This window comes from Chaetomium fimeti, assembly GCF_033439085.1.
Source record: "Chaetomium fimeti strain CBS 168.71 chromosome Unknown B0H64scaffold_5, whole genome shotgun sequence".
Taxonomy (NCBI): domain Eukaryota; kingdom Fungi; phylum Ascomycota; class Sordariomycetes; order Sordariales; family Chaetomiaceae; genus Chaetomium; species Chaetomium fimeti.
The window spans coordinates 1,605,005-1,631,470 of record NW_026944333.1 but is presented as its reverse complement, the minus strand read 5'-3'; the positions used below and the strand labels follow the sequence as shown (position 1 = coordinate 1,631,470).

Sequence of the window (26,466 nt, the reverse complement as noted above, 5' to 3'; positions counted from 1 at the left end):
GCTCTCGGCCACATTTGCTCGAATGCAAGGAGCTGATACCTAAATCGTAACAATATCATGTAAAGGAGATCGATGGGTCTGTGGTGTATCTAAGTTACCACTAACACCCACTTCTAGTCACAATCATCCCTTTCAGAGGGCTTTGCTCCTAGTTCACAAGTGAATGATCTCCTACTGGTTGATCAAAGAACACCTGGCTGAACAAACAGCCATTGGAATCTGTAACCAGAAGGGGGTATGGGTGGTACACACTAACCACTTACCGGAAAACAACCTGGAGTGAACTGCACCTGCCATGATGCGAGATTTGGACAGCCTAGGAAGGAAGGTACCTTCATCATGGGCAGTATTATTAACTGTTTCTGCTTCGTTCGGTTGACCATCAACTTCAAACTTCCATGTTATTTCAGCCAACCTGGCCATCAAGTAATTATCAAAGGAACATAATTTGGTCTCAACCTAAACCTTCCAGATTCCAACAACATCCCATGAGTCCCTCGACCACAACAGGCCCGGAAGTGCCCACCGAAGCCTCGACGGAAAGTCCTGTCCCTTCTCTCACCAGGTCAACCACCGCCACCACCACCAGCATCCCAAGCGAGCCCGCAGACGCCACCCCCAACACCACCACCAACAACCCGTGGGCCGCGGCACTCAACAACAACAACAACAACACCAACAACACAGCCAACACCACCACCGCCCCACCCCTCACAGTGACACCGGCCATCCCCAACGACGAAGTCACAGCCCATCTCGTCAAGCAAGCAACCGCCAGCGCAGACGCCAACCCACCGACCATGGGCCACAAGTCGCGCAAGGCCGTCCTCTACGTCACCTCCTTCTTCGTGCCCCCGCTGGCCGTGTACCTCCGGCGGGGTGCCAACAACAAGCACTTCGGCTTGAGCATCCTGCTGACCCTTCTCGGCTGGTACGTACAACGCACCTGCACACCCCTCAGAAGAACGGGCTGCCCCCTTCCTTCTCTTGCTCTGCCCTCGTGGCGCTCTCTTCCCCTAGTTAGTGGGCTAACGCGGATCGTCGCCTGCTTGTTCAGGATCCCTGGTGTACTATACGCCATGTATCACGTTTCGAAGTAGAAGGGACGACGGGTATATGGGGGGGTGGAAGTTGGGGTCCGATCCGGGCGTGGGGTTGATGTTGACTTAGAGGTTCAGCCGCTGCTTGAAAGGGACGGGGCCCGGCGTTGATGACCTGTCCTTGGAGTGGGGGAGGTGTAGTTTCTCTAGGGTTTGTCTGTGGAACTCCTTGGGAAGTGGAGGCGCATCGGAGTTGGCGTTGCGGGTTTGAGGCGGGTTGATGGCTGTGGTTCGCCTCCTAAGATTACTCTGTCCTAGGTTTCCCTTCACACCTAAGATCTTGTTACGAATACATATTGCAATTACGACCACGCAAAACTGCTGTATGCTTGCTTAGTGTGTGTTTGAGTTGCTGTTCTCTAGTTCTGCGGTTCCAGGAACTTTGACAGGCGGCACCGCACCATGACAACCAGTCTCCGGCAAGTCAAGGGAAGAAACTCGATCAAGAACAAGGACTCGATTAATTAACTCATTGAAATCAAACCGCCACTCCAACGCCAAACCAAGCCAACCCGGTCGATGCGCTATTCCTAGTCTCCACAGAAGTCCCGTGTTGAAATACCCAACCAACCAACCCAACCACTTCTTTCCTACCACATGCTCGCTCGCTATCGCACCCAAAAGAACACCCCTCCAAATTATGCAAAGACTCAAGCAGCATCAACAACAAGCCCCTCCAGGACGCTCAGCGCCCTCCCACCCTCCCCCTCAAAAGCCGCCACCATCGCCTCACACTCGTACTTCAGCTTCTGCTCGGCCAGCCCGGCATTGTGGTAGATCCACTCCTCGACCGTCATGCGCTTCTCGGGGCTCGTCAGCTCGGCGCCCTTGCGCAGCAGCCTCGACACGGCGCTGTTCTCTTTGTCGCCGCCGCCGTGGCTTGGACTGCTGTCGCTGCCCTTGGCAGGGGAGGAAGAGAAGACTAGGTCGAGATCGGCGGGCTGCCAGGGGTGGTTGCTCTGTAGGCCGGCGACGATGTTGCGCTTGGAAGGGGAGCTGCGCTGGGGGGTTTGGGCGACGGAGAGCGGGGCGAGCACGGGGCGCCTGGGCATTACGCTCGCGGCGGGTTGGAGGGCGGACGGTGGGTTCTCGGCGTCGAAGGTCTGCGGGGTGGCTTGATTTGCTCGCGCGGACGGGGTGGGACGGGTCCTGGGGGTTGACGGGGGTGGCTGCATGCGGCTCGCGGATGCGGGCGGGGCGGGGGTAGTCTTTGACGCTCTTGGTGGGGTGGTCGTCATTGGATCTGGAGTTGAGGCCAGGCGATGGGACGGGGGAGGCACTGCCTTTCTGAGGATTTTCACGGGCGTATTCTTCGTTGCGGGGATGGGCTCTCGGGGACGAGTTGTCTCTACCTGCGCCTGGGGCTGGGCCACGGCCCCAATGGACCGGCGCTGTTCTTGACCTTCGACAGAGGCCACTGAAGCTGTTGACTTCTTCGGCCGCCCTCTTCCCCGTTTCTCAGTGGTCGGGCGACTGGTGGGTTTCGTCACGACGGTCCCCGTGCTAGCGTCGGGATCCTCTGCGAGCTCCGCTTCCGGCTCCAACTCCTCTATTGGTTGCTGGGTCTCCTGAGCCGGAGACTGTATTGGCTCATGGCGTGATGTTTCTTCCGCTGGACTAGGCGGAGGCGAGGGCTCCTTGGCCTTCTTCGTTTGTTTGGACACTTTGCGCGCCCCAGTTTTGCGGCCCTTCTTGGGCACTACCAAAGGTTTTGTATCCGCGGATTGTTCCACTTCCATTTCTGCCTGGAGTGCCTCGAGATCGGCCTCAATCTCTGCCTCATCTGGCACCATGGGTGTTGGGTCAAACATGGCGTAGGACTCGCTACCGGCATTCCTCTGGGCGCTGTTCTTCCGTGTAGTGGTGGCCTTCTTGGGACGTCCCTTCGCTGGGGGGGGAGGTTGTATGATGGCCATGTCTTCCTCATTGCTCTCGTAACGTTCTAGGTCGGCCTCGAGCTGGCGGTCAAGCTCGTCGTCGTCAGGCATGTGGGCGCGTAGGGATGCTGTAGATGCCTCTGATCTGATGGACGCCTGGGAAGCCTTCCGGGAGGTTTTCGAGGTGGACGCCCGAGCCTTTTTCTTGCCGGCGGGTTGTTTTGTGGGGGCAGCATCAACCATCTCAGAATCAGGGATCGATGAGTTGTCGACAGCGACGCTCGCTCTACCACGGCCGGCGCGTTTCTTTGGAGCCGGTGCCTCGGCATTGGTCGCGGCATGGTCTTCCATGGCGTCACTCGCGCGTTTGCGTCCTTTGACAGCAGGCAGCTGCGGAGGTTCTTGTGGCTCATCTTCCAAGATCTCAACGGCATCATCATTCTTCTTTGCTTTGGTTTTCCTGCCCTTGCCGGTGGCAGTCTTGCGACCCTTGGCCGTCTTCTTCTCGCCCTGTGTCGCCGTGGACGCCGTGGTCATGACGCTGTCGTCGTGATCGGCCGTGATGTCCCCGAGGGAGCCAAGGTCCGATGCTGTTGTAGCAACGGTGGCAACGGACTGCACCGAAAGCCGAGAGGCCTTGGAGGCTCTGGCTGCCTTGCCCCTTCCTTTCTTCGGGGCTGGGTACTGGTTGATGAGGGCAAAGAAGAGACAACCGGGTTCGCGTCGGTAATGCTCATCACTGCCGTCTGGTTAGCTTTGTAGTTAACTACCTGCGTTTCAATGCGACACTTACAATGGATTATCGTCAGACTCCCACCCCTCAAGTGCGAGATTGCAATAGGCACAGGTGGTCATGTCATCCGCTTCGACGGATGGTGTGAACTTCCAGCCACCCTCGACAAGCTATGTAGCCAGGGTTAGTCTCGTGCTCCTCGACATGACCGGAGCGCGCCTACCTTTTTTGTCTTGCATTTGAACCCCCTTTTCGACTCGTACGGCCACCGCCCTGCAAATGTCGCTTTCCGTGCCTCGATCATGGCTGGGTCGAGGGGGTGCACCTTCCCGTAATTGCCGTAGCCGGCTTCGATTGCCGCTGTGATAGCCCAGCCACATGTCGGCGAATGCTTCAGATGCTCTTCTAGCGGGTTGTCGTTCTCCTCCCACCCGTCAAGGGACTTTTCGCACAGAAAGCACACTACATTGTCTGGGCTCTTCGGGTGCGGCTGAAAGAAGAATCCGGCTTTCGCGAGCTGAATCGAACGCGTCAGTCAAACTTTTGCTGGTGGGATATGGGGTTGGGAACTCACAGCCAAGGGTGACAGTGTCTTGTGTGGCCAGAGGAGTGCCTTCGGCGCACGCGAGGCGGCGGCTGAGGCCTTCCCTTTGGACACGGGCTGGGGGCCTTGGAACGAGTTGAGTCGGTTCTCAAAGGCAAAGTATTGTTCCTCGGCGTCCATCTTCACGGTGATCGTTGGAAGCGATCTCGGGAGCGCGTCGCGTCTCCAAGGAATGGTTTGGTTTGCGACGGAAGTGAGGTGGGAGTTGAGTGTTGAATGTTGACACGGACGCGGCTTCAAGGAGGGGGACTCGCGTTGCGTGACTCGTTCATCTGATGGGAGCGCGTATCTAAATGAGTGTCGTCGCGCCTCAGCTAAAGAATGCGCTTATTGGTTGTTTCGGGACTGGTGGTCGCGCTCGTTGAACTCGAAACGATGGCGGGGAGGAAGCCGGATTGCCAAAATACCAATGGGCAGCCATGATTGGACGATGGTGCTCGGTTTGTTTACTTGCTGTTGTGGGCTTCGTGGGTGGGGCTGCCGTTGGTGCCACATCCAAAATGCCACACCTGCTGCAAGCCACAGTCTCGAACATCTTTCAGGTCTCGGGGTTAGGGCTGTCTGACCTCCCAAGGAGCGAAGCTCGCCCAGGGTCCTCGCAAAGCAGACCAACACAAACCTTGCGCCGAACCAGCCGACGACGTCACGGAACCACCAACTTCATGAACCAACAAGGACGCAGGGACGAAGCAAGCAACTTTACTCGAGACCACTTCCCGTATTCGTCACCGACGTTGAGCAAGCTGCGCTTTCGGACCCGCTCCGCGCGGCAATCGCCGGCCTCGTTCGAAACTCGGCAAGTGGTCGAGGGACTCGAGATCCAGTTTCGATGTTCCCTGTCGTGCCAGGACTGTCCATGATTGGCAGAGCGCGATTTGACATGACAAACGTTGCGAAGTGATCATCATGGTGTTGACTTCAAACCTCTTTACCTCTTCCCTCACCTTTAACACTTGAGGCTATTAGTTATTCCCTCATCGATCACAACCCTTGGATTTCCAGAAAGTGCGTAACTCGGTACACAATAGCACAACTGTCAACAAGCGGTCAAACAAGCAGGGCATTTTTAATTTTAACCTTTCCTTTGATCCGCTCCGAGGAAGTCGAGGATCCGTTCCTGGCCGAGTGGCCAAGCATTTTCTTTTCGAGCATCCACCTCTTGCCCACATAACTGTGGAGCATTCAGTGGCGGGTTGGAGTCTGGACGGCGTTCACTGATCCGGATGGGGTATGCAAGGCATGGAAGGCCCGACCTATAACGTGTCGGTTTCGCTATTGTCAAGCGTCTCTCCTTTGGTTGTGTGTGTTAAGCCGGAAGACTCGTTGCTTCTCGGCGGGTTTTCGTCGCACATCTCAAAGTCCGAAGAGGGGATATGAGGTATACGTCCCTTCGATGGAACGCGCGACTACCGGGCATCAAGCTTTTTTTAGCGTTGCGTTTGCGCGGCAGGGGACGTGCCTTGACGTACCTTCGGCCAACGGAAGGTTCCAGCCACTCAGGTTACCATCGCCCCTCCTGTGGTTGGACATCAACCGACCGAGCCGACCTTCAAGTCCACATTGATGTGTATCCGCCTGAATCATGAGCGGAGATTATCGAACGAAACCCCGGGAATTCCCAGATACGGATACCGACGAGGGATAGGCCAGTTTCATCCCATGACAGGAACCTGTTGGTAATCGCCGCAATACCCGCCACCCTTGCCATCACCCACAGATACACGAATAGAGTGCAAGGAACACGGGGACGGGCAGGCTTCTAGAAGGAGCGGGCGAACCGCAGGCGATGTAGGACCCTGGAGCCTTCCGCGCGATCGAGACGTGGCCCCGTGATGGCTTTGACGGGATCTAGGAACCTGGGGATCTGGGGAAACAGGTACCACCGTAATGCTCCGACTGGTGGGATGAACTACGGGGTCTCCGAGGATGTCTTGGACAAGCGGGCTGAAGTCGGGAGCCCTGTCCGAGGGGCGATAGGAACACTCTTGTGCCGGGGTTTCCGGACGCGATATCAACCGAACTCGGCTTTTAGGGCAGGGATTTGTCGGCCAGTGTCGACTCAACACTCTGACCTTGGTTGATGGCCCTGCAGATCCGCTTAAACGTCGTGGTCTCGCTGTGCTCCTCGTCTCACTGCCACCCCTCCAACTCCTTTTGCTCCCAAGGCCCAGGTAACTGACCTTTTGAGGACGCGGGAACACCCCTTCCCTCTCACCCGCTCCCCTACTTTATAAAGGTCAGGCCCGGAAGGACCTCTGGTGTCGGTGCAGCAACGTTTGCTTGGCTACAGCCACCGTGACCTGCCTGTTCTGGTTTCAACACCCACCAGCTCGCAGACGACGAAGGTGACAAGAGATCATCTCGCAACACCTTAACGGTCCTCAACCATGGCGGCCATCAACCCCGCCCCGGACGCCAAGTCCCTGGACAAGAAGGCGACCCCTTTCGACACCCCGGATTCGGGCGCCCTCCAGTCACAATCCGACGATGAAGTGGGCGAGGTGCGGCCCACGGTCGAGATGAACGACTACGAGAAGCAGAAGGCGGCCGAAGGTGAGGCGCATTTCCACCAGCTCGGCTGGAAGCGTCTCACCATCGTGCTAATCGTGACGGCGGTTGCGCTTGGGAGTCTCAGTCTTCCGGGCGCCTTTGCGACCCTCGGCATGGTAGCCGGCGTCATCCTCACGGTCGGAATCGGTCTCGTTGCCTTGTATGCCAGCTACGTGATCGGTCAGATGAAGCTCAAGTACCCGCACATCTCGCACTACACCGACGCCGGCCGCATGATGTTTGGCAACATTGGCTACGAGATTGTCAGCGTCATGTTCATCATGCAGCTGGTTTTTACCATCGGCTCGCACGTCTTGACTGGCGCCATCATGTTCGGAAACCTTACGGACAACGGCGCATGCACCGTCATCTTCACCGTCGTTTCGGCGATCCTCCTGTTCCTCGTCGCCATCCCGCCCAGCTTTTCCGAGATGGCCATCCTCGGCTACATCGACTTCGCGTCCATCATCGCCGCCATCTTCATCACCATTGTCGCCACCGGTGTGCGTGCTAGCGAGCTGCCCGGCGGTGTCGCGTCCGTGGCGTGGTCTGCATGGCCCAAGGAGAACCTGTCGCTGGCCGAAACCTTTATCGCCATCAGCAACATCGTGTTTGCCTACAGCTTTGCCCTGTGCCAGTTCAGCTTCATGGACGAGATGCACACGCCAAAGGACTACGACAAGGCGATCATGTCGCTCGGCATCTTCGAGATCTTCCTCTACACGATCACGGGCGCTCTGGTCTACGTCTTTGTCGGCCCGGACGTCAAATCCCCCGCCCTGCTGTCGGCCGGCCCTGTGGTGTCCAAGGTGGCGTTCGGCATCGCCATCCCCGTCATCTTCATCTCGGGCAGCATCAACACGACCGTGGTGGCGCGCTACATCCACGGGCGCGTGTACAAGAACTCCATCATCCGCTACGTCAACACCCCCATGGGCTGGGCCACGTGGATTGGTCTGGACGCCGCCATCACCCTACTGTCGTGGGTCATTGCTGGTGCCGTCCCCTTCTTCCCGGACCTGCTGGCCATCTGCTCATCGCTGTTCGTCTCGGGCTTCACCTTCTACTTTCCCGCCATCATGTGGTTCATGTTCATTAGGGAAGGGAAATGGTTCGAGCGCAAGAATTTGCCTATGGCAGCCGCCAACGCTTTGTCGTTTATCGTAGGCATTACTGTGCTAGGCGTCGGGACTTACTCTGCTGTATGGGATATTGTAAGCATGATCACCTTCCTGACCTACCTACCCTGCGAACGATTGCTGACCCTGACCCAGATGCATCGGTACGAAATCGGATCGGTTTCCGACCCATACAGCTGCGCGCCCGTCTCTTAGGGTTGGTTGCGCTTCGGTTTAGTTCTTTACGTTCGCTCGGGGTTTGGGGAGTTTGTGGAGCACCATGATACGCACTGCGCGCCCGAGGTGCTTGCAGGCAATGGCAACCCGGCAGCTGCGCAGTCTTTTACGAGAGACCTTGACGATTCATGTGTTGGAGAGCATTGCCAGGAGTAGTTGGTTTACTGTGTTTGGATTCTGGAGTCTCCGTATCATAGCGAGCCGCATTTTGGGAAGTTGGCATTTGTATCTGCGCTACAAAACAGAGTTGAGAATCACACAATCACGATTCTGATGTCCTTACGGCGACTCCTCCGTGAACCATGGGATCCGCACAACCCACAACAAACGGCCCGTTTGCAATCCGCAAATTACCTAGGTAGGGAGGGACAGGAACTGGGTACACCCAGGGCTCAACCCTCCTCACTCCCTGCTCAGGGGCAAAACACCAAACAACCCCCACCATGATACTCCAAACCCCCACCATACATCCACCCTCAACACCCCACCAACAAAAAATCATCAAAAACCAATCTCACTCCCCCAAACTCATTTGCCCAGTAACAGGATTGAACTGTTGACCTTCGCATGACATGATATAGCAGGGTTTGAACCCCCACAATATTAGTACGACGCTCTAACCAGCTGAGCTAACCGGGCCGGCTGTTCGTTGGAGGTGGTTATGCGCATGGCTGCCCCAAGAAACTTCCCGGCTTGGTCGGTAGGTGGGGTTGAGTGGGAGACCGAAACTCATTTCCAGGTAAAACAGGGTGCGAAAGATGCAGGTGGTGGTTACTCAGTGCCTATAGATTGGACTTATTCACGGGGGGTGGGGGGCAATTATTGAACTCGAAGACAAAAGTTGTTCTAACCTTGAGACTTGGGAAAGGGGCGGATGTGGAAACACGGTATCACCTGACTACGCGTTCCAATTCAGTGTTGAACGAGGTTGCAAATACACGGCTAAAACCTCGGCCGTTGTTGCTCACTTTGCCGTTCACGTAGGCAACAGGTACTGCGGCGTGTGTGGGTACTGTGTAATCTCAATTGTTGGACTATCTTCAAAGTCTCCCGATCACAGGGGATTAAATGTTAAGTCCTGAGCTTGGCCACATTGTGGCTATGGCACAAAGTATTTGGTTGCAGCGCAACGTGCGTACATACAACCCTTCGCTACCGGGCACGTTTAACCGTCGAGTCCCAGCTCCTTGTAGAAGGCTTCAGAGCTTGGCTTCCTCCCCAGGAACTGCTCGAGGGTGAGCATCTCTTCCTGCGACCCGCCCTTCTCGAGGACCGTGTGCCTGTACCGGCGGCCCTGTGTGGGGTCCATCGGGTTGGCCTTGAAGACCGAGTAGAACATGTCGGTCGAGTACACCTGCGAGGACAGATAGCCGTAGTAACCGGCGTCGTAGCCACCGATCAGGTGGCCAAACGTGGCCTGGCCGTTGCCCCATGTGCTACGCGCGAGCCGTCGTCAGTATAGTCTCACTCATTAGTTAAGGGGGTGGGTGGCTCACCTAGGTTCGCCCTGTGCTTCAGGGCCCTTGATCTGGGAAATTTGCACGCGCAGGTCGTTGTACAGTTTGCTGACGTCCAACTTCTCCAGTTCCTCGTGCGTCTTGGGGGTGTGGACGGTCATGTCAAACAGGCCAAAATGCAACTGGCGGAGGTTGAAGAGGCCATCGTTCACATGTTTGGTGGCGATCAGCTTCTCGATCAGGTCATCCGGGATCGGCTGGCCCGACTCGTAGTGCTTGCTCAAGCTCTTGAGCTGGCTGGGAGTCCAGCACCAGTTCTCGAGCATCTGGCTGGGCGCCTCGACAAAGTCGCGGACAGTCGACGTGCCGTGATACCGAGCATATCGGGTACGGCCGGCGAGGTCGTGAATGCCGTGGCCGAGCTCGTGGAAAAGAGTCACTACTTCCTCATGCTTGAGGAGGGAGGGCTTCTTGTCGGTGGGCTTGCTAAAGTTGCAGACGAGGGCTGTGGCGGGGTACCGCCTGGTGCCGTCGGCTTTCAGGAAGCCCGGCTGGAGGCTGAAGTTGGCAGCGTGGCCGTACTTGCCGGGGCGAGGGTGCAGGTCAAGGTACAGGTAGCCGACAAAGCCTTCGCCTTCGCCCGCATCGTCCCAGACACTGAAAATGATCACATCGTCATGCCAGGCGATATCCTCGGCCTTTCCGGTCGAGGAGATGCGCTTGCGGTCTTCGGGAGTGAGCTCGACGAAGACGAGGCCGAATAGCTCTTCGAAGATGCGGAGCATGCCGGCGACGGTCGAGGTGAGCGGGAAGTACTCCGCAATGGCATTCTCGTCGATGCTGTACTCCTGCTCAACCATCATGCGGTCGTAGAAGCGGTGGTCCCAGAGATAGTAATTTCCATCAAACGGCAGATTACGGGCTTCGTGGTCCTTCTTCTTGAGCGCGAGGAGATGCTCGATCTCCTTGACACCGCCGGCAGCGAGACGACTCTTGAGGTCCCCCAAGAAGTCCAGCACTGTCTTTGGTGTCTTGGCCATCTTATCCTCGATACGGAACGAGGCATGGTCGGGGTAGCCAAGAAGGCGCGCCGCCTCGTCACGGAGGAGGATAGCCTCCTTGAAAAGGGGGGCGTTCTCGTTGCACTGCACGAGTGTCAGCGTTGGCACGGCTACTCAGGATTGCCCACGGTTGCAAACATACTTTGTTCTCGTTTTCAATGAAGACCTTCCGGCGAATATCGGGGTTCTTGGCGAACTTCAAAGTAGGGAAGAGGTCGGGGTACTTGAAGGAGAGGCGGATTTTCCCCTCGTTGTCACCAGTTCCCTTCTCCAGGGTGTCCAAGACATCCTGCGGGACACCGTCAAGATCTTCCTTGGCCAGCCAGAGACCGTTGTTCTCCTCGTTCAGGTTCTTCTGGAACGCGATCTGGATCTGGCTCAGCCTCTTCTTGATCTCCTTGAACCGGTCCCTCTTGGGGCCCTCGGGCAGACCCAGGCCGTTTCTAATGTAGCTCTTCCTCTCCTTCTCGAGTAGCCTCGCACTCTCGACATCATCTAGGCCAGCGCTCTTGGCCAGAGCAGCGTCGATCAGCCGCTCCTTGTCCTCTGCGATGCTCGCGGCAAGGCCCGAGTTGTTGTAGACGGCGTCGACGAGACGGAAGACATCCTCGCGCATGCTGCACTCGATGGAGAACTCGTCCATGATCTTCTCAGCCTCGGTGCTGGCGTCACGGAGGGCGCTGTCCCCGGACACATATTGGTAAAAGCCGAGGATACGGGCGCTGAGGGAGCTCTCGTTTTCGTCCTCAGTTTGCGGGCGAAGCACCGACTCGAAAGTGGCAGCGGCAGCGTTCTCGGTCGGCTTGATGTTGGCAACGAGGGAGTCTAGCAGCGAGCGAGTGGTGTCACATAGGCCCTTGGAATCGGCTACGATGCTGTCCTTGGTGCCGGTGAACAGCGGCGGCGGCTGCGGGGGGTTTGCGTACTTGGCCATGTTGACGTTCGAGGCGTGGGTGAAGTAGGAGAGCGGAGAAGAGAGGGTCAAGGTGCCCAGAGCAGGACGACCAGTCGTGACAGCAGTAACGGCTCCTCCTAAGGGTGCTTGTTGGTGGGCCTTGCTGTACTTGAGCTGTGTGAAGAGGGCAAAAAGGCGGGGGGCGATGCGTGGGGCGGCCAGGATGACGGTGGTCGTGGAGAAGAGGAGGAGGGACAGGAGCAACAGGAAGACGGCCTGCCGAATCGGGGGAGCAGCGGACGCCAGGGTGAATGATGGGAGGGCCTTGTTGGGTGCGAATGTAAACTGAGAGGACCGCGGGGTCCAAGTGTAAGCCCAATTGCGGGGAAGCCCGAGGTGGGACAGCAAGCAGCCGGGCGTTGGGACAAACGGACGGGGACCTCAGGCGGGCACAGCAGTTTCTCAGTCCGACACCTCGCAACCTCGTCAGGATGAAACATCAAGGTGGGAATGAAGCCCAGTCTTTTTTGTACGAGAAATCCCGGGTTAATTGGCGATGGCTTGGATTATTCGTTGCATTTGAGGTAGACAATCACGAAAGGCTTTGGTTCCAGTTTGCCTTGGATTCAGTCGCGGTTGAATCTGACACGGAAACGATCACGGTCTTGGGTGCAGCACCCAGGTCCGCAATTGATGCCAAGCCTTGATATCACTGGGCCAGGGCCCTTCCCCCGCCCTGCATCAGAGTGCCCCTCGCCCCGCTGTGCAAGGAACTGAGGTTGGGACATTGATTTTCAGACAAAGCTGCATCCATTTGGTGGAATGACTTCCTATTGCTATCTAGGTAGGTCCTAACCTGTGTGCCCTATCCCAAGTCCTGAATGGTGCATCATCAATACCAATCCAGGCGCCCAAATTTAATACAATCCAGATCGCACAACTCCAACGCCAGCCGCCCATCACGCAATCAATGCAATTCCCTCCGTGACCGCCATCTCGTAGATCGGCTCGTTGCCAAACCGGTCCGTGACTGCTTCGTAACCCCCCGTCTTCTCATGACCTCTAGTTGGAGAGAATGGTGCGTACGAGCTCTGATACATCACGTCAGCAAGCGTCCAACATCGCCAGGGAAATACCTCCTACCTGTGTAATTGACCTGCCCCGAGCTGGTGTCGACGGCCTTGAGTAGCTCGTCTACCTCCTCTTCCGACATCTTCTCGCCGAGGTTCGTGAGGATGTACTTGAGCTGGCCGACACCAATGAACCCCGTCATGTCTTTATCAAACACCTGAAAGCCGCGGCAGTATTCCTCTGGTTCGCCGGGGTCGCGGAAGCCGCCCGGCCGGTTCAGGATGCGCTGGAAAGTTTCAAAGTCGACTGTTTGCGCACGTGTGTCAGCTGGGGGGTTGCCCAAGAGGCTATAACCAAAAGTGTTGCTCACATTCATCACCAACGCTCTTCTCGAGGTCGCGGATCTCGGCCAGAGTCGGGTTTTGCCCGCAGGCACGGAGGAGGTCGCCGAGCTTGTCGAGGGCGACGCGGCCGACACCACGAATGTCGAACAGCGAGAACGCCTCCTTGTAGTTGGTCGAAGCCTATGCGCCATACTGTTAGCGGTCACCGCGTCTGGTTGGGTGCTTCTCTGGGGTTTGGAGGTTCCGTTTGGAACAGAACCCGGTGCAAACCTCGCAGGAGGGCAATGCGATGCGCCCGAAGAAATTGGCGATCTGCCATGGAGTTCACGTACCATTGTGTTGGAGTATTGTAACTCGAAAACGACACTGTACTGCGGCAAGAATTTCAAAAGTTGAGCGCGCAAAAACAAGACTTGATGCAAAGAGGTGGGCGGTGGTTGAAATGGCGGGATGTGAAGTTATCCTGAGACGGCGGCCGAGAGTGGTGGTTCGCTGCCCAAGGCGGTTTGTGCCCCACCCAGACTCCATTTGTTGTCCCCCCCCAACTCGAGACGTCTCGCGGGGCAACCGCGGAAACGCTCAACAAAGCCCAGCACCAGCCACAACACTAGCTCACCAGCCACATTCTGGACAGATTCAGGGTTAGGGCTCTACGCAGGCACTGTCCTGGCCTGGCGGCCGACAGCAGCCGAATTATGAGACCCAATTCGGCATTATTACAGCAGGATCTTTTTTTAAGATAGGGAGATGCTCAGAAACGCCTCGTTCAAGCCCCAATCCCAAACAAGCTTCATCATTCCTCCAAGGCGACATCGATCTGACTCAGATAACTGCGAAGCACGAAATCGGCAGGACAGCGGACAGCCAATGCTGCTAATTCCATGGAACTTGCAATGGATTCGTCCTGCTTTAGCCTTTTAGGTTGTTGCTCCCTTTCCCGATGCTCCATCCCTACCTAGGTAAGCTAAGCAGACTTGCCTTGTATTTGGGTAGTTCTATCCAATAACAGCCCATCCAAGCTGCGAAATGGTCAGACAATAGAATCCTCCAGGCTAGGTCGGTCTCTCATGAGGATCCTGAGGGCTTGCTCGTTACTTTCCTAGTTTTTGGGCCAAATTTAGACGAGTCACTTGCTAGTCGAACCGTATGGCGGGGGCGAGCCAAAGCAAGGCGCCATCTCAACGGCTCTCGAACCTCCATGTTCTAAAAGGTCGAAATGCTTGAGTAGAGATTTCGTGGTTTGAAGAGCCAAAGAGGCATTGCAAGTTCGCCAGTGGGGTCAACGGCGATCGCTGACACCTGGGCGGATATCCATAACCGCAGGAGAACCACAGCCACATGTCGACCTCGTTCTCTTGTCGTCTCACCTCAGATTGGGTGACCTTCAAGCCTCTGCGCCCAGAATTGCGTTATTGGCCTCGGATCCAATGAATACGCCTCGTTCGAGTGCTCCGTCTGTATACTACCCAGGAATTACACAAAGGAGATGCATTCGCTACGCCGCTTGGCGAGTCCTCCGAGTTTCTATTTGAACCCCAGAGTCGCCGTCACTATCCCCGCACTTTCATCTTTTCCAACACGCTCCATTCCCACGCCTCCGCACTACACATTAAATCAACGACACTCCAATTCTACAGCAGCCATGGCTTCCACTGATGCGACTCTTCGCGCCTTCTTCCAGGCACCCAAATTTGCCGTTGTCGGCGCGAGCACAAACACCGAGAAGTTCGGCTACAAGGGTCAGTGTTGATTAAGCACATGTTTCGTGATTGCATTTCCGATTTCCCACCTACTTGCACATTGCCCCTGCCCCTATATTCAGCGCGCACGATGTTAACATGCATGCCCCCAGTGTTCAAGTGGTATGTCACCCACAACTTGTCGGTGACCCCCATCAACCCCGGGGCTTCGGCAATCGGTGTGGATGGCAAGGAGATCCCAACCGTTGGGTCGCTCTCAGCCCTACAAGACGCCCAGGAGACATCCGTGTCGATCATCACCCCTCCTCATGTAACGCAGAAGGCGCTCGAGGAGGCCAAGGGGCTCGGAATCCAGGCCGTGTTTTTGCAGCCCGGCACTTTCAACGACGACGTCCTGGCCTACGCTCGGGAGAACTTCACGACTGTCGTGGCAGGAGAGGGCGGTGCAGGATCGCAGGGCTGGTGCGTACTGGCCGACGGCGAGAGGGGCCTCCAGGCCGCTGGGAAGCTGTGAGCCTGGGCTTTTTGGACGTTAGCTCCCTAGGTACCATGTAATTAGGTCAACCATGTGATAAATGCCAATGACACTCGTATTGCATGGAATCTTTCCTCCATGAGAACCCACTCTACATACAAGGTCACTCTAATATTGTAACTTTACCTTGAGGATGGAGATTAACCGCGAAGTAACCGTACTGGGCTGTGGATGTGTAGCCCTTACAAGAGACCCAACAAACTGGAAGGCTATCTCATCCCCCGTTTTTGGACGGCTAGGAGGGTATGGTCACAGGACGTTGGACTCGTGATGCTGACGCAAGGAGTTGAAGTGTACGAGCATGGACATATATCTAGGTATCCTTGCGGACTGGAGATCAGCCGGAATATGTAAAGTTGATCCTAATAGTATCCGATTAGAAGTCTGAAACCAGATACTCTCCCCATAGTGTCCGCCGCCAATGTATACGCAACCTTTCCGGGAGCCCTGGGGTCAAAGCGTTAGAGCTTAGGAGCACAGCCGAGGCTCGACATCTTTAGGGTGTATGAGTCAAGACACGGCGCCAATAGAATCTTGCAATCCGGTAACAGCGCCATGACATTTTATTCTCTATGTCCAAGCGGCGGATATTCCTAACCATCCAATTGGAGTGGCATCATCCGAAACCTATAAAAGGTGTGACCCCCCCTCCATTTCCTTCCGATTCTTCGCAGAACCTCAGCGTCCGCCGACACTTCCATCGACACTTCCATCGACACTCCCATCAACGTTTCCATCCACGCTTCCGCCGCCCTCACTCGCCCTTCTTCCTCTCTCTCACTTCGCTCACTTCGCTGTCTTCCAGTCTTCCCCTCGCACCCTTCCTTTCCGAGGCGGTGAGTTGTTGGTCGACAACATGGCCTCGAAGACCTGGTCCAAGAAGTCCAGGTGTCCTCCAGCGACGGGTAGTCCCAACTGGCAAGAGGGAGACATCGCCTTCCTGAGTAAGTCAAGTCCAAGCCGTTGATGTCCCGATGAAGTTGCAAGCCCTAATGTTTCCGATAGAACCCTCGAACGCATTCCGCGCCGAGGATCGCAGGGCCCTGATCGACCGGACCCCGGAATATCCCAAGGGGTATATCCCGGTGCAGGCAACGAGCCGTAAGTACCATCTTTCCATTGTCCTGTCCTGGACAAAACTTACTAACTCCCATCAGATCCCGTAATCATCCTCGCGCGGCTTTCACGGGCATCAACCCACGCGTTGATCACGACGGTCTCCGCCTACGGCTCTGGGCCGGAGAACCACTACCGTGCCCCGTGGAAGCAGAGGCAGCACCGCGGCAAGGCACGCGCCGACTTCCGCTCCTTCGCCGGCAGCGAGCTGCCCACCGCCACGTCCCCACCGCTCCGCCTCCGTCCCGGGCAGGCGATGCGCAAGCCGCGCGCCAGCTGGGTGTACGTCCCAAACGCCTGGGTCGTGCCCCTCACCGTCCTCGGCCGCTTCTCCGGCGTCGAGGGCGGCGACGTGGTCGGCATGACGCCCGAGAGCCTCGGCGAGCTGCGCACGCACATGGCCGAGAGGTGCGGCGCCTGGTCCGACTGCCAGGCGCGTCTGCTGGCCGCCGAGAAGTCCTGCTCTTCGGGTCCGTCTGCCGCCGTCCTCGCTGTCGCTCCCGCTGCCAACCCCGCCGCTGCGCCGCTCTCCCCCTCCCCCCCCGTCAAACCGCGATGGCGGGAGAAGGACAAGAAGCCTTGGGAGGTCGACTGGCGCCGCGGGTAGAGCCGGCACCGACACAGCGGCTCGTTCGGCCACCCGCGGCGGTCGATTGCGGTGCGCTCCGGGAAACTTGGGGAAATGGTCTGGTCACTGCATCGTCGTCCGGTGCGAGCGTCAGCTGCGTTACCGATACCACCGGGTAGACACGCCAGGTCGGAGGTAGGTCGAGCTCGGCTGCCAGTTCGCCGACCTTCTTTTTGACAGTGAATGGTCCGGTTCGTTGCTGGGACCATTTCCTGTGAGGCTTTCCTGGCAAATTGTACCCGTGGTGGAGGTTCAGGTAGACCAGATCGCCGACTTGAATGCTGACCGGCGTTCGTCGTCTGTCGTGCAGTCGTTTTGCGCATGATGCCAGGCCGGCCTTCGCGGCATGATCCAGGATTGTCGGAGGGATGCTTCGCGGCATGATCCAGGATTGTCGGAGGGATGCCAACTTCGCCCTGTCTTCCGGTCATCAGGCGTCCGAAGTCCGCGGCGTCGACGGTTCCGGCGGGGCCTTTTCCCTTGTCGGCGGCCGACGGGCGAGGGTCCAGAGTGACCTCATCCTCGACGGTGACCGGTGACGGCCTGGTCGTCCTCGTTCATCTTGACCACACCGCGGCTGTTCCAACAACGGCTGCGCTCGACGACGGTTCGGAGCCGGTTTATGAGCCACTTATCTGTCGTCGCAATCTGGTAGCTATTTGACGTTGGAATTGTTGGCACGTCATCTGGCTGTTGCAGTCCGAGTTGCCGTATTGGACTTTTTACCAGGTGGTCAGGGGGTGCGCTTGTCTCGTCATGGTCGTCGGTCGGCTGATCCTTGGCTGTCCGTCGGGCAGTTTGTCGGTCCTGTTCTTCCGCTAGCGCTCTCAGCGAAGCGTCGATGTCCGTCTCCGATGCCGCGAACACTTCTTCCACTTGGTCGGACAGTTCGAATTCGTCTGTCGCCAATTGACATCGTCAAGCTCGGCGGCCGCCCAGAACCCGTCCGGGCTCTCAGTTTCCAGTGGGTTTGGGAGGTCCGCGTTTTGCCGATGGACTGGATCAGGTCGGCATGTCGGGACTGGGGAATTTATAAGCTTCAAAGCTTTGAATTTTCGGGGTGGATTAGGTTGGTATGTTTATAGGCTTCAAAGCCTTGAATCATCGGGTCGAAGTTGGGGTTACGTTTTTGGATTTTAAGAGTTTTGAATTGGTGTTATGCGTTGGATACCCAAAGAAGCTGCATCAACTCAATTTACTTTTTATTTTAGTTAATGCCAGTGTCTTTTTTGATTTGTTTCCCCCGATTTCTTCAATTCACTTAATTATTTTTGGTTAGGTACCTCGGTAGTTTCTTTTCTTTCGATGAACAGACGTCATTCAACTTCTCTATCACTGACCTAAGCTGAGCTCCCTCTGGCCAAAAAAGCCGAACTCCATAAATTAAAAAAAAGGATGAAGGGTAACTTGGGTACTGAGGGGGGCAGATAGAAAGCGAGTGTTGTCTTCACTAGAGCCTCGAGTGGATCTCGAACGTATGTTTTTATGTAGGAAGCAAGTCAAGCTGAACGCCGAGCTGAAGAACCATTGTCGGGAGGTTCGTCCCGCGTTTGGGAGCGGACGCGTACGAAGTCTTCTGTGGAGGACAACCAATCAATGCCACCAGTCTGTCACGGGTCACGTGGCGGCACTCCGACGAGTCAACCAAACCTTGAACGGTTCATCCAGGGATGCTCAAGATAGTTAGTTATACAGAAGTAAATTATCAGACTCAAAAACATCCAGAGAATATGATTTGTATTCTAATGTATCTTATAAGCTAGCTTAACTTCATTTATTTTATAGATTTTCAATTATAAGAGATGAGACTGATCATGGTCAGGGGCTTGTTCTGAGTGCACGGACCATCCAATTACCTCACGAGCCTTAAAATCTACCAATCGAAGCACCACCTGGTTCATTTTCCTGTATTCTAAAGCCTTCACTGAGAAAATTCGAATCGGCTGATTTCCCTTCCAGCTAGACCAAATACCTTTGCTACTTGATAGCTCGTCTTACAGAACCTTTTTTTCCTGATTCAAGGCCGAAAGATTGAAGCATATCCAGGAGATTTGCCATTGCAGAGGGTATGTTGCGCGTATCCAGCCATCTGTCGCGCGTTAAAGGGGGCACACACGCGTTGGCGGCTTGAAGCCAAGAAATTGTGGACCAATAACCAAGCTGATTACTTCCTATCAGGAGCCATTCCGAAGTTCTCGGGAATGAGACGCCCTTTGACGCCTTTCTAATGGCAGATTCTGCCGGGCAACCCCCAGCGGTAGCTTCTCGGCCTTCGCCATCGCCATTGCCATTGCCAGTGCCATTACCCGCGACTAACAACTCAACCGTGGCCGGTCCATCGGGTAGCTCAGCGAAACCTCTCGCATTAGGGGCTATCTCTAATAATGTCGGAGCGGCAGTCGGCGCTGCCACTACGCAGCAAAATGCCGGGTCCAAGCCAGTCTTCAAGATGAAGCGGACTGGGTTCACAACCCTACCGCCCCATTTTCCAGCCGCCTCCCACGGCTCCCGCCCAGATCCAGAGCCGGCGAAAATTATTAGTGATATCCTTCCGCCTCAGCTCCCTGCAACGCCGGCGCAAACTTTCTCAAACACTCTTCCGATGACCCAGCCTACTTCTGACGGCCCGCGTAAGACAAAATATGCCAACGATGAGGAGAGGAGGAAGGCTACTAGCCTCGCCTTGAAGCGTATGTTTACCCATCAATCTCGTTCTGTTGCCAATCATGAAACCGCTTGGACAGCGTACTAAAACAAAATCCACCATCTAGAACGATGGGCCTCTGGTTCCATGGACCATGTCCACAAAAAGCGCGTAGAAACTATCAGACGTAAAAAGGAGGCCGAGGCTCTGCTCGGTACACCAGGCATCGCCAAACCTTCGGCCTCTGTAGACAGGAAAAAATCGGTGGTCTCTGAGAAACTGGCTCGCCTTTTCGACAAGCCGGTCTCTGCTGAGCTCGCTACCTTATTAACCGGGCCTCGGAGTTACAGGGCGACCTCGAATGACTCTACAAACTGGTCCGGTTCCTCGAACGCCGACATGCTGGACGATAAAGCGGAACTTGGCCATGATGCTATGGTCGACAAGGCGAGGCCAAGCCTTGATGTGACCTTGAACAAAGGGCATGATGGAGATGTCGATGGCGAAGGGGATAGTGAGGCGTGGTCGAGTGGTTCGAGTATCTCGAGCGATGCCCAAGTCGCCGAGCAAGTCAGTGGCAAGGGCGACCATGAGCTCAACCAGGGAAGCCAAGGCACTTCCAACCCCATCACAATGGCCGCCCCCGATCGCCCTTATACGAAATGGAGAGGTTAGTGTTTGGATCGACGAGGTTTTGTCCAACGTACGCTGTTTACTGACACAATGCAGACGAAAACGGCTTTTTGGTTTTGACCCATGGTGCCCTTATCCCGGACGGCTACCAGTTTTCGACATCTATTCCGGGACATCCATGGATCTGTCCTGTGCGATCGTGTCGCAAGGTGTTCACTAAGATTATCCAGCTCGGCAGCCACTTTGTTGTAGGTCTACCACCGCGCCCACAAATACCTAGCAAGCGGCTAACGCAAGACAGCGCAAGCATCGAGGTGCACACCTGCACGATAATGAAGATGGAACCTTTTCGGAACGTCGTATCGGCCTTTTACGCCGCGTCTCCGGCCGAGCGTCGGCTCCGCAGCCGGCTATCGTCGTTTCCCGGGGCCCTGCTGACCCATCCGATCCTCCACCGGTGGATCCTTCAACCGCCGGCAACGGGAATTCGGCTGGGTATGCTCACGATGTGAGCATGATGGACATGGAAACCGGGTTAGACGCAAACACCCCAGCATCGTTAACCGCAGACGGCCAAGGACTAAACCGGGAAGACGCCGAGCCCCTTTGGAGCTACCTTCAACACCATGTGGTTAAGCACAAAGGACAGGACATCCCAATGCAAGGATGGGTACCGCAGCTTATCATCCTGCCGAAAGTCCGCGATCTCGACTGGAATACTGGTTGGCTATCCACACACCCATTCCACGACACGAATGCTAGGGATGTTTCGGCTCTGATAATCCAAGTTACCGGGGAGCCTGCGCCAAAGCCATGCAACAGATGCAAGAATGGCGTCGGCCCTTTCCGTTCTTGCATTATGATATCTTCCAAAGCTGATGACGGCCCGCTTAGCAGTGTCTTTGCCTGTGCAAACTGCTTTTATCACTACGGTCAAACGAGATGTAGCCACAAGCAATGGGGCGAAGAACGAGCGCTTCGAATCATGGATGACCAAGTTGAAAGCGAGCCTCCCGATGAGTCTCTTGATGAAATAGAGGACGACGAGGAACCAGGCGATGACAGCAATGCCGAGAATGAAGGAGACACGCAGGCCCTCGATGACGAGAACCTGGAGTACACCATGGATGCGTCTAACGCAGAGACGGTTCTCACACCAGGCGGTGCTCCAACCAGCATCGACGAGGCGGAACCAGGCAGGTTGTATACCATGTGGCCAGGTGAGATCGGACATTTATAACTCTCAAGCCCTTGAAACCACTGGCAGATCTAACAAACTTGTGTCAGGTGATGATGGAGAGCTCACTCCACTATACGGCTCGCTACTCCCGGCTGGGTACCAGTTTGACACAACACTTCCTGGGAGACCATGGGCTTGCCCGGTGCGGACTTGCCGGAGAGCTCATTGCAAGAGGGCCGACCTCGGTTTTCATTTCCAGGTACAGTGGCCGCTTTCTATACTTGTGGTTGCCCAGTGTGCCCTACTGACGATCATTGCGCACTAGCGTGTCCACTTTGCGGCTTGTTTGAATGATAACTGCGACGGAACGTTCACGATCAAGAGCTTTTACCAAGATAAGATGACTGGTATTGGGAGAGGAGGCAGGATTCTCAGCCAGGCACCTCCCATCGTCGTTTCCAGAGACCCTCCGGCTAGAGCCAGCCCTGTGCCCAAAGCCGAGCTTCCGTCTTACCTCGGGACGAGAACGGAACGGGGGATCAGAACTCGCAGGAACAGAATCCCGCGGGCCAGGCGCGGCGAAACAGCGGAGCTCTGGACCTATATCCAACAACATCTACGTACGACGACGGAGATGCCGCCGTCCAAAGCAGTTCGAAACCTCTTGACACTACCGAAACAGCGAGATGTCAAGTTCAACACTCATCGCCGCGCTAGGGAATTCATCGAAGCGAGTTCTCGAGACATAGCGGCTTTAATAATCCAAGTCACCGGAGACGAGGTATCGGACGAGTGCAGAAGATGCCGCCAGGGGAAAGGCCCTTTTGAGGGGTGTGTGGTTGCTTCCCAGGAGACACACGATGACACGAAAGCGCGCTACCCCTGCTGTGGCAACTGCCTGTATGGGGGCAACAAGCTTCTGTGTACCCTGCTAAAAAGGGGCCAAAAGCGGAAATCGAGGTCGACCAGGGCCTCAGCTAGGGATCTATCACCGGTCGTGGGGGGGGTCCCAGCTCGTCGGAGTCCATCAGAGCAAACGCGAATCATTGACGACGGCGCACCACTCACAAGAGGGAATGCCGCCAGGAAACAAGAGCCCATCGTCCAGCCACCATCACGCCCTCATCCTCCCCGACCACAACGATCAACACCAGCAGCCCTCATCTCCCAGGGAAACCTCCAAAACACAAACGACCTCCTCGAGATGGAAGACTGGGAGGTCGCCCCCGGCCGCATCCGCGAGACCGCCGCCGCCGAGCCAGACAGTAAGCCCCCCCTCGCCCCAACCTTCCCCCTCCCTATGCCACGCATAAGCAGCACAACCCCCCGCTAACCACCCCAACCAGCAATCGCCTTCTCCAAACCCTACCTCGCCGCCACGTCCCAGACGGGCGTGCCCGTGTGCGAGGACGTGGCCTTCCGCGTCGACACGGTGCTGGCCGGCCACGCGCTGCCGCTCGAGGCCGACGCCCACAAGACGCGCCTGTGCAGCGTCGCGGCGGGTAAAGTGCGCGTGAGCATCGGCGAGGAGACCGAGTTTGTGGTGGGCCCGCACGGCATGTTCAAGGTCAAGCCCGGGGTGCGCTGCGTGGTGAGGAATGGGCTGTATTTGGAGGCCGTGGTGCATACGGTTATGCTTGGGGGTGGGTATTGAGGTGGGATGGATATTGAGGGGGGATGGGTGGGTTGGATTAGTTAGGGGTTGGGGGTGAGGGGTGGTGAGGTCGTTGGGGTGATGGGGGGTGCATTATTATTATTATCGTTTGGATTGGAGCCGTGGGGTTGGCTTCAGGGTTGCTTTCTAGGTTATGATTTTCGCGGGTGCTTTTATATACGTGGTTCTTGAGTGTAAATGTAATGTTAGTGTACTGTGTAGTGGTCTTCCAAAAATGGGTGTGCAAGCCCTTAATGGAAGTAAGGGTTGGATTTACTTGCACTGAAAACAAGAGCCCAGGGGAAAGAGAGAGACACAGTAAAGGTTAGGTAGAGAATCCATCTTGGTATGGAAACACATCATTAGGCTACGACATCTGAGTGAAGTCATACTTTGGTTAGGACAAAGGTACTGCAATTCAATTATAACAATACCTCGCCATCTTTGCGGGCGATGTTGGTGGAGGATTCAGGGGTCAAGGGACCTTTCTGGTGATGACATCATCGATGATCCATGGTTCACAGCCAGCACCATTTGAATTATATAGCAAGCGGATATCATGCTTTAGATTCATTTATTCCTCCTCAAACATCGAATTTTATCAAGTCAACCCCCTCGACCAAACCACACCCACAATGAACCACTCCTCGAAAACAACCCCCCAAGACTCCCACACCGGGCCTCAGTCAACAAGTGGCAAAGCCTCAGCCACCCAGACGCCGGCAAACGCCCACCTGGGACAGGACAAGCCCGGCCTGTTTGACGAGCACGGTGCCGTGGGGAAGCAATTCACTCGTGAGCCTAACCAAACCTTTGGTCAAGTCTACGCAGCCGGTAAAATACTGAATTCCTTAACAGCTGAGGGAGCCCTCGGTGGGACAGCCCAGAAGGTGGGCGGGCCGCTGGACAAGGAGGGCATGATTGGCAAGCAATTCACGACCGAGGGAAAGATTGGAGGTGCGGTGCAGAATATGATGGGCGGAACGAGCAAGAAGTCGAATTAAGGTGAGGTAGATGTCTGGTGTCATGATGCTTGTCATGGACAGGACGGATGAGGAGGGATGAGTGTATGATTAGTTGTATTGTACATACGAAGTATCATGTGCTGAATGAAGTTGATGAACCTCGAACCATTGTTTACCTTTTCTGTGACACGCCGGCGGAGTGGGCCACATCACGGCGTCCCGGATCCGGTTTCAAGCCCCGCTTCGGACTTTGATCCGTACTATTGACAAAAAAAACACTCCAAAATTTGGCTGTTGTTATTTTCTTTTTCCCTCTCCCTTTGCTTTTTTCGTAACCTCTGGCTGGGTTGGGGCTTATGGAGTTTGTTAGGGCATGGTGATTTACGATTCGGTTATGTTGAGACAATGAGAGAGATGCCATGGAAGAAGAATGCAACGTAATAACAAAGAATGTCGCCGGGTTCTTGGAGACGGATTCTATAAAGAGGAGCCCATTCAGACATCAAATGGCATGCAGATATTGGGGCGGGGCGGAGATCAGTTGAACGCCAGCTGCTCCTTAGTTCTCGGCTGGCATCAGCTGGCAAGCTCGCACAAAGCGGGCGACATCTCAAGCGCTTTCCTCGAGAACCCAGTTCCAGCGCCTCCTTACAACGATCACCAATCCAGCCTTCCCACATATCCGATTATCTCAAACTCCTCATTAAACCCATCAGTCGCCAAGAGTATCGAGCATCACTTCGCGCAACGCGCTGCTAACTTGCTGCGCCGCGTCGCCATGTCGGCCGAGATTGCCCCCGAGGACGTCTCGTCGCCGTCTAAGGAGCGGCACTCGCTAACTCTCGACCAGCGACGCGCCCTGCGACGTTGGGCGAGCTCGCAGCCTGTGCGCCCGAGCCACAAAGCGTGCATCGACTGGTTTCAGAGCCAATACAACCAGACCATCTCGCAGTCCACCGTCTCGCATTCGCTCTCTCCCAAGTACGCCCGGCTCGATGGCGACACCCAGCTGTCCGGTTCGCGCCTGCGCTTTGGCAACTGGCCCGACGTCGAGAAGCTAGTCCTGCTTTGGCACCAGCAGATGGTCAACAGCGGTCGTCACCCCTCCAACGAAGAGCTCGCCGAAAAGGCCAAGAACATCTTTACCCAGCTCCCACGCTACAAGGACGAGACTCCGCCCGAGTTCTCCCCGGGCTGGATCCACCGCTTCAAGAAGCGCTACGGCCTCCTGATCCGTCGCCAGCGGCGTCATGGCACCGTCCAGAACGCAGCCGACGACATCCCGTATTTGATCGACGCCGTTCCCCGCTTCATGAACATCACCCCCGAGGTCTCGCCCGCCGCCATCCGTGACGCAGTCCAGCGCGTCGTAGGCGTGGAAGCATCCCTCGCCATCTGCGCCCGCGTGCGCGACGAGATCGTCCGCCGTCTCGACAACCCACAGGCCCCGTCCACGCCGCAGCAGCAACAACCGCAACCACACCCGACCCACCCCGCCCACCCCGACAGCACACCCCAACACCCCGCCAACGGCGACACCCCGATGTACACGGACGAAGACCCGGAAGTCGTCCTCCAGAACGCCCTGCGCGCCCTCCAGCAGGAAGAAGCCGACGCGGAAGCGCAGGCCGCCGCCGAGCGCGAGGCGCGCGACCGCTCCGAGCGGGGCCTGCCGCCGCTGGGCGCCATCGCGGGGCAGGCGTACGCCCAGCAGGCCGCGGCGGCCGTCAACGCCATCTCCTCCACCCCCGTCAACGCGGCGCGCGCCAGCGTCGGCCCGCCGCCCAGCGCCGGCGGCGGTGGCGGTGGCGGCAACGGCGGCGCGGCGAACAACAACACCCCGGCCCCGGGGCCGCGCTTCATCGCGCCGACGCCCCAGCCCGCCGGGTCGGCCGGCAGCGCCGCCGGCGAAGATCTCACCCTCACGCCCATCCCCAGCGGCGGGCCGGTGTCGGTCACCGACCGGCCCGTGCGCTGTCCGTTCTGCCTGAACCAGCGCATGCTGAGGACCATCAAGGAGGCGGTGGAGCACATGTCGACACACGTCATTGTGTGAGGGCGCTTGTTTTTCCGGTGCTCTCATGGGCCGCCGAGTGCTGGTGTTTTGTTCCAATGTGCTGCTTGTCAGGTAGGTAAAATAATTTTTCGGAATCGCCAGGCTGTTCATTTTGTCGGCGAAGCCGTTCATGGTTCTTTTATGTTTATTTTTCTTGTTTCCGTTCGCATGTTGGTACAGTTAAGGCGCTTAGGAGGGAAGGGTATATTACGGTTTGGACTGGACGGAACGGGAATTGTAGTCGGGTTTTGCGTTTCTGTTGTTAGTTGTTTTCATCCCACGATTGTTCCAATATGGCCGCTTGGGCC

General features: G+C 56.4%; 9 protein-coding genes and 1 non-coding gene across 10 annotated transcripts; 6 read left to right on the top strand and 4 right to left on the bottom strand.

The window, feature by feature from the left end:
* The first annotated feature begins 792 nt into the window (after window positions 1–792).
* Window positions 793–1,179, top strand: B0H64DRAFT_400364 (uncharacterized protein). The gene is made up of 2 exons (XM_062804064.1): window positions 793–931; window positions 1,058–1,179. Exons 1-2 carry the CDS (start codon window positions 801–803, stop codon window positions 1,098–1,100), a joined length of 174 nt encoding a protein of 57 aa, XP_062657824.1. The 5' UTR covers window positions 793–800; the 3' UTR covers window positions 1,101–1,179.
* Window positions 1,180–1,750: 571 nt separating this feature from the next.
* Window positions 1,751–4,714, bottom strand: B0H64DRAFT_425184 (uncharacterized protein; the record flags this gene model as incomplete). Its single annotated transcript, XM_062805674.1, has 4 exons — window positions 4,285–4,714; window positions 3,934–4,227; window positions 3,771–3,880; window positions 1,751–3,716 (listed from the first exon to the last, which is right to left on the bottom strand). The coding sequence occupies exons 1-4, from the start codon at window positions 4,432–4,434 to the stop codon at window positions 1,751–1,753; spliced, it is 2,520 nt and encodes an 839-aa protein (XP_062657823.1). The 5' UTR covers window positions 4,435–4,714.
* Window positions 4,715–6,548: 1,834 nt separating this feature from the next.
* Window positions 6,549–8,340, top strand: B0H64DRAFT_184139 (amino-acid permease). The gene is made up of 2 exons (XM_062798971.1): window positions 6,549–8,078; window positions 8,139–8,340. The coding sequence occupies exons 1-2, from the start codon at window positions 6,702–6,704 to the stop codon at window positions 8,196–8,198; spliced, it is 1,437 nt and encodes a 478-aa protein (XP_062657822.1). The 5' UTR covers window positions 6,549–6,701; the 3' UTR covers window positions 8,199–8,340.
* Window positions 8,341–8,752: 412 nt separating this feature from the next.
* On the bottom strand, window positions 8,753–8,858 carry B0H64DRAFT_t103. The gene has a single exon. It is a non-coding gene; the product is annotated as a tRNA-Ile (tRNA).
* Window positions 8,859–9,190: 332 nt separating this feature from the next.
* B0H64DRAFT_184127 (peptidase family M3-domain-containing protein) lies at window positions 9,191–11,897 on the bottom strand. Its single transcript, XM_062798970.1, has 3 exons — window positions 10,880–11,897; window positions 9,716–10,821; window positions 9,191–9,655 (listed from the first exon to the last, which is right to left on the bottom strand). The coding sequence occupies exons 1-3, from the start codon at window positions 11,669–11,671 to the stop codon at window positions 9,385–9,387; spliced, it is 2,169 nt and encodes a 722-aa protein (XP_062657821.1). The 5' UTR covers window positions 11,672–11,897; the 3' UTR covers window positions 9,191–9,384.
* Window positions 11,898–12,445: 548 nt separating this feature from the next.
* B0H64DRAFT_400357 (uncharacterized protein) lies at window positions 12,446–13,551 on the bottom strand. The gene is made up of 4 exons (XM_062804063.1): window positions 13,380–13,551; window positions 13,074–13,227; window positions 12,776–13,009; window positions 12,446–12,723 (listed from the first exon to the last, which is right to left on the bottom strand). Exons 1-4 carry the CDS (start codon window positions 13,380–13,382, stop codon window positions 12,695–12,697), a joined length of 420 nt encoding a protein of 139 aa, XP_062657820.1. The 5' UTR covers window positions 13,383–13,551; the 3' UTR covers window positions 12,446–12,694.
* Window positions 13,552–14,689: 1,138 nt separating this feature from the next.
* On the top strand, window positions 14,690–15,261 carry B0H64DRAFT_375103 (CoA binding domain-containing protein; the record flags this gene model as incomplete). The annotated part of the gene is made up of 2 exons (XM_062802393.1): window positions 14,690–14,786; window positions 14,900–15,261. 2 exons carry the CDS (start codon window positions 14,690–14,692, stop codon window positions 15,259–15,261), a joined length of 459 nt encoding a protein of 152 aa, XP_062657819.1.
* Window positions 15,262–15,780: 519 nt separating this feature from the next.
* Window positions 15,781–17,657, top strand: B0H64DRAFT_433490 (uncharacterized protein). Its single transcript, XM_062806049.1, has 4 exons — window positions 15,781–16,226; window positions 16,288–16,383; window positions 16,440–17,001; window positions 17,382–17,657. Exons 1-4 carry the CDS (start codon window positions 16,139–16,141, stop codon window positions 17,563–17,565), a joined length of 930 nt encoding a protein of 309 aa, XP_062657818.1. The 5' UTR covers window positions 15,781–16,138; the 3' UTR covers window positions 17,566–17,657.
* Window positions 17,658–18,959: 1,302 nt separating this feature from the next.
* On the top strand, window positions 18,960–23,384 carry B0H64DRAFT_184045 (uncharacterized protein). Its single transcript, XM_062798968.1, has 8 exons — window positions 18,960–19,092; window positions 19,205–19,716; window positions 19,798–20,340; window positions 20,400–20,551; window positions 20,605–21,523; window positions 21,591–21,742; window positions 21,809–22,748; window positions 22,830–23,384. The coding sequence occupies exons 2-8, from the start codon at window positions 19,254–19,256 to the stop codon at window positions 23,135–23,137; spliced, it is 3,477 nt and encodes a 1,158-aa protein (XP_062657817.1). The 5' UTR covers window positions 18,960–19,092; window positions 19,205–19,253; the 3' UTR covers window positions 23,138–23,384.
* Window positions 23,385–23,772: 388 nt separating this feature from the next.
* On the top strand, window positions 23,773–24,141 carry B0H64DRAFT_443380 (uncharacterized protein; the record flags this gene model as incomplete). Its single annotated transcript, XM_062806706.1, has 2 exons — window positions 23,773–23,932; window positions 23,996–24,141. 2 exons carry the CDS (start codon window positions 23,773–23,775, stop codon window positions 24,139–24,141), a joined length of 306 nt encoding a protein of 101 aa, XP_062657816.1.
* Window positions 24,142–26,466: the final 2,325 nt, after the last annotated feature.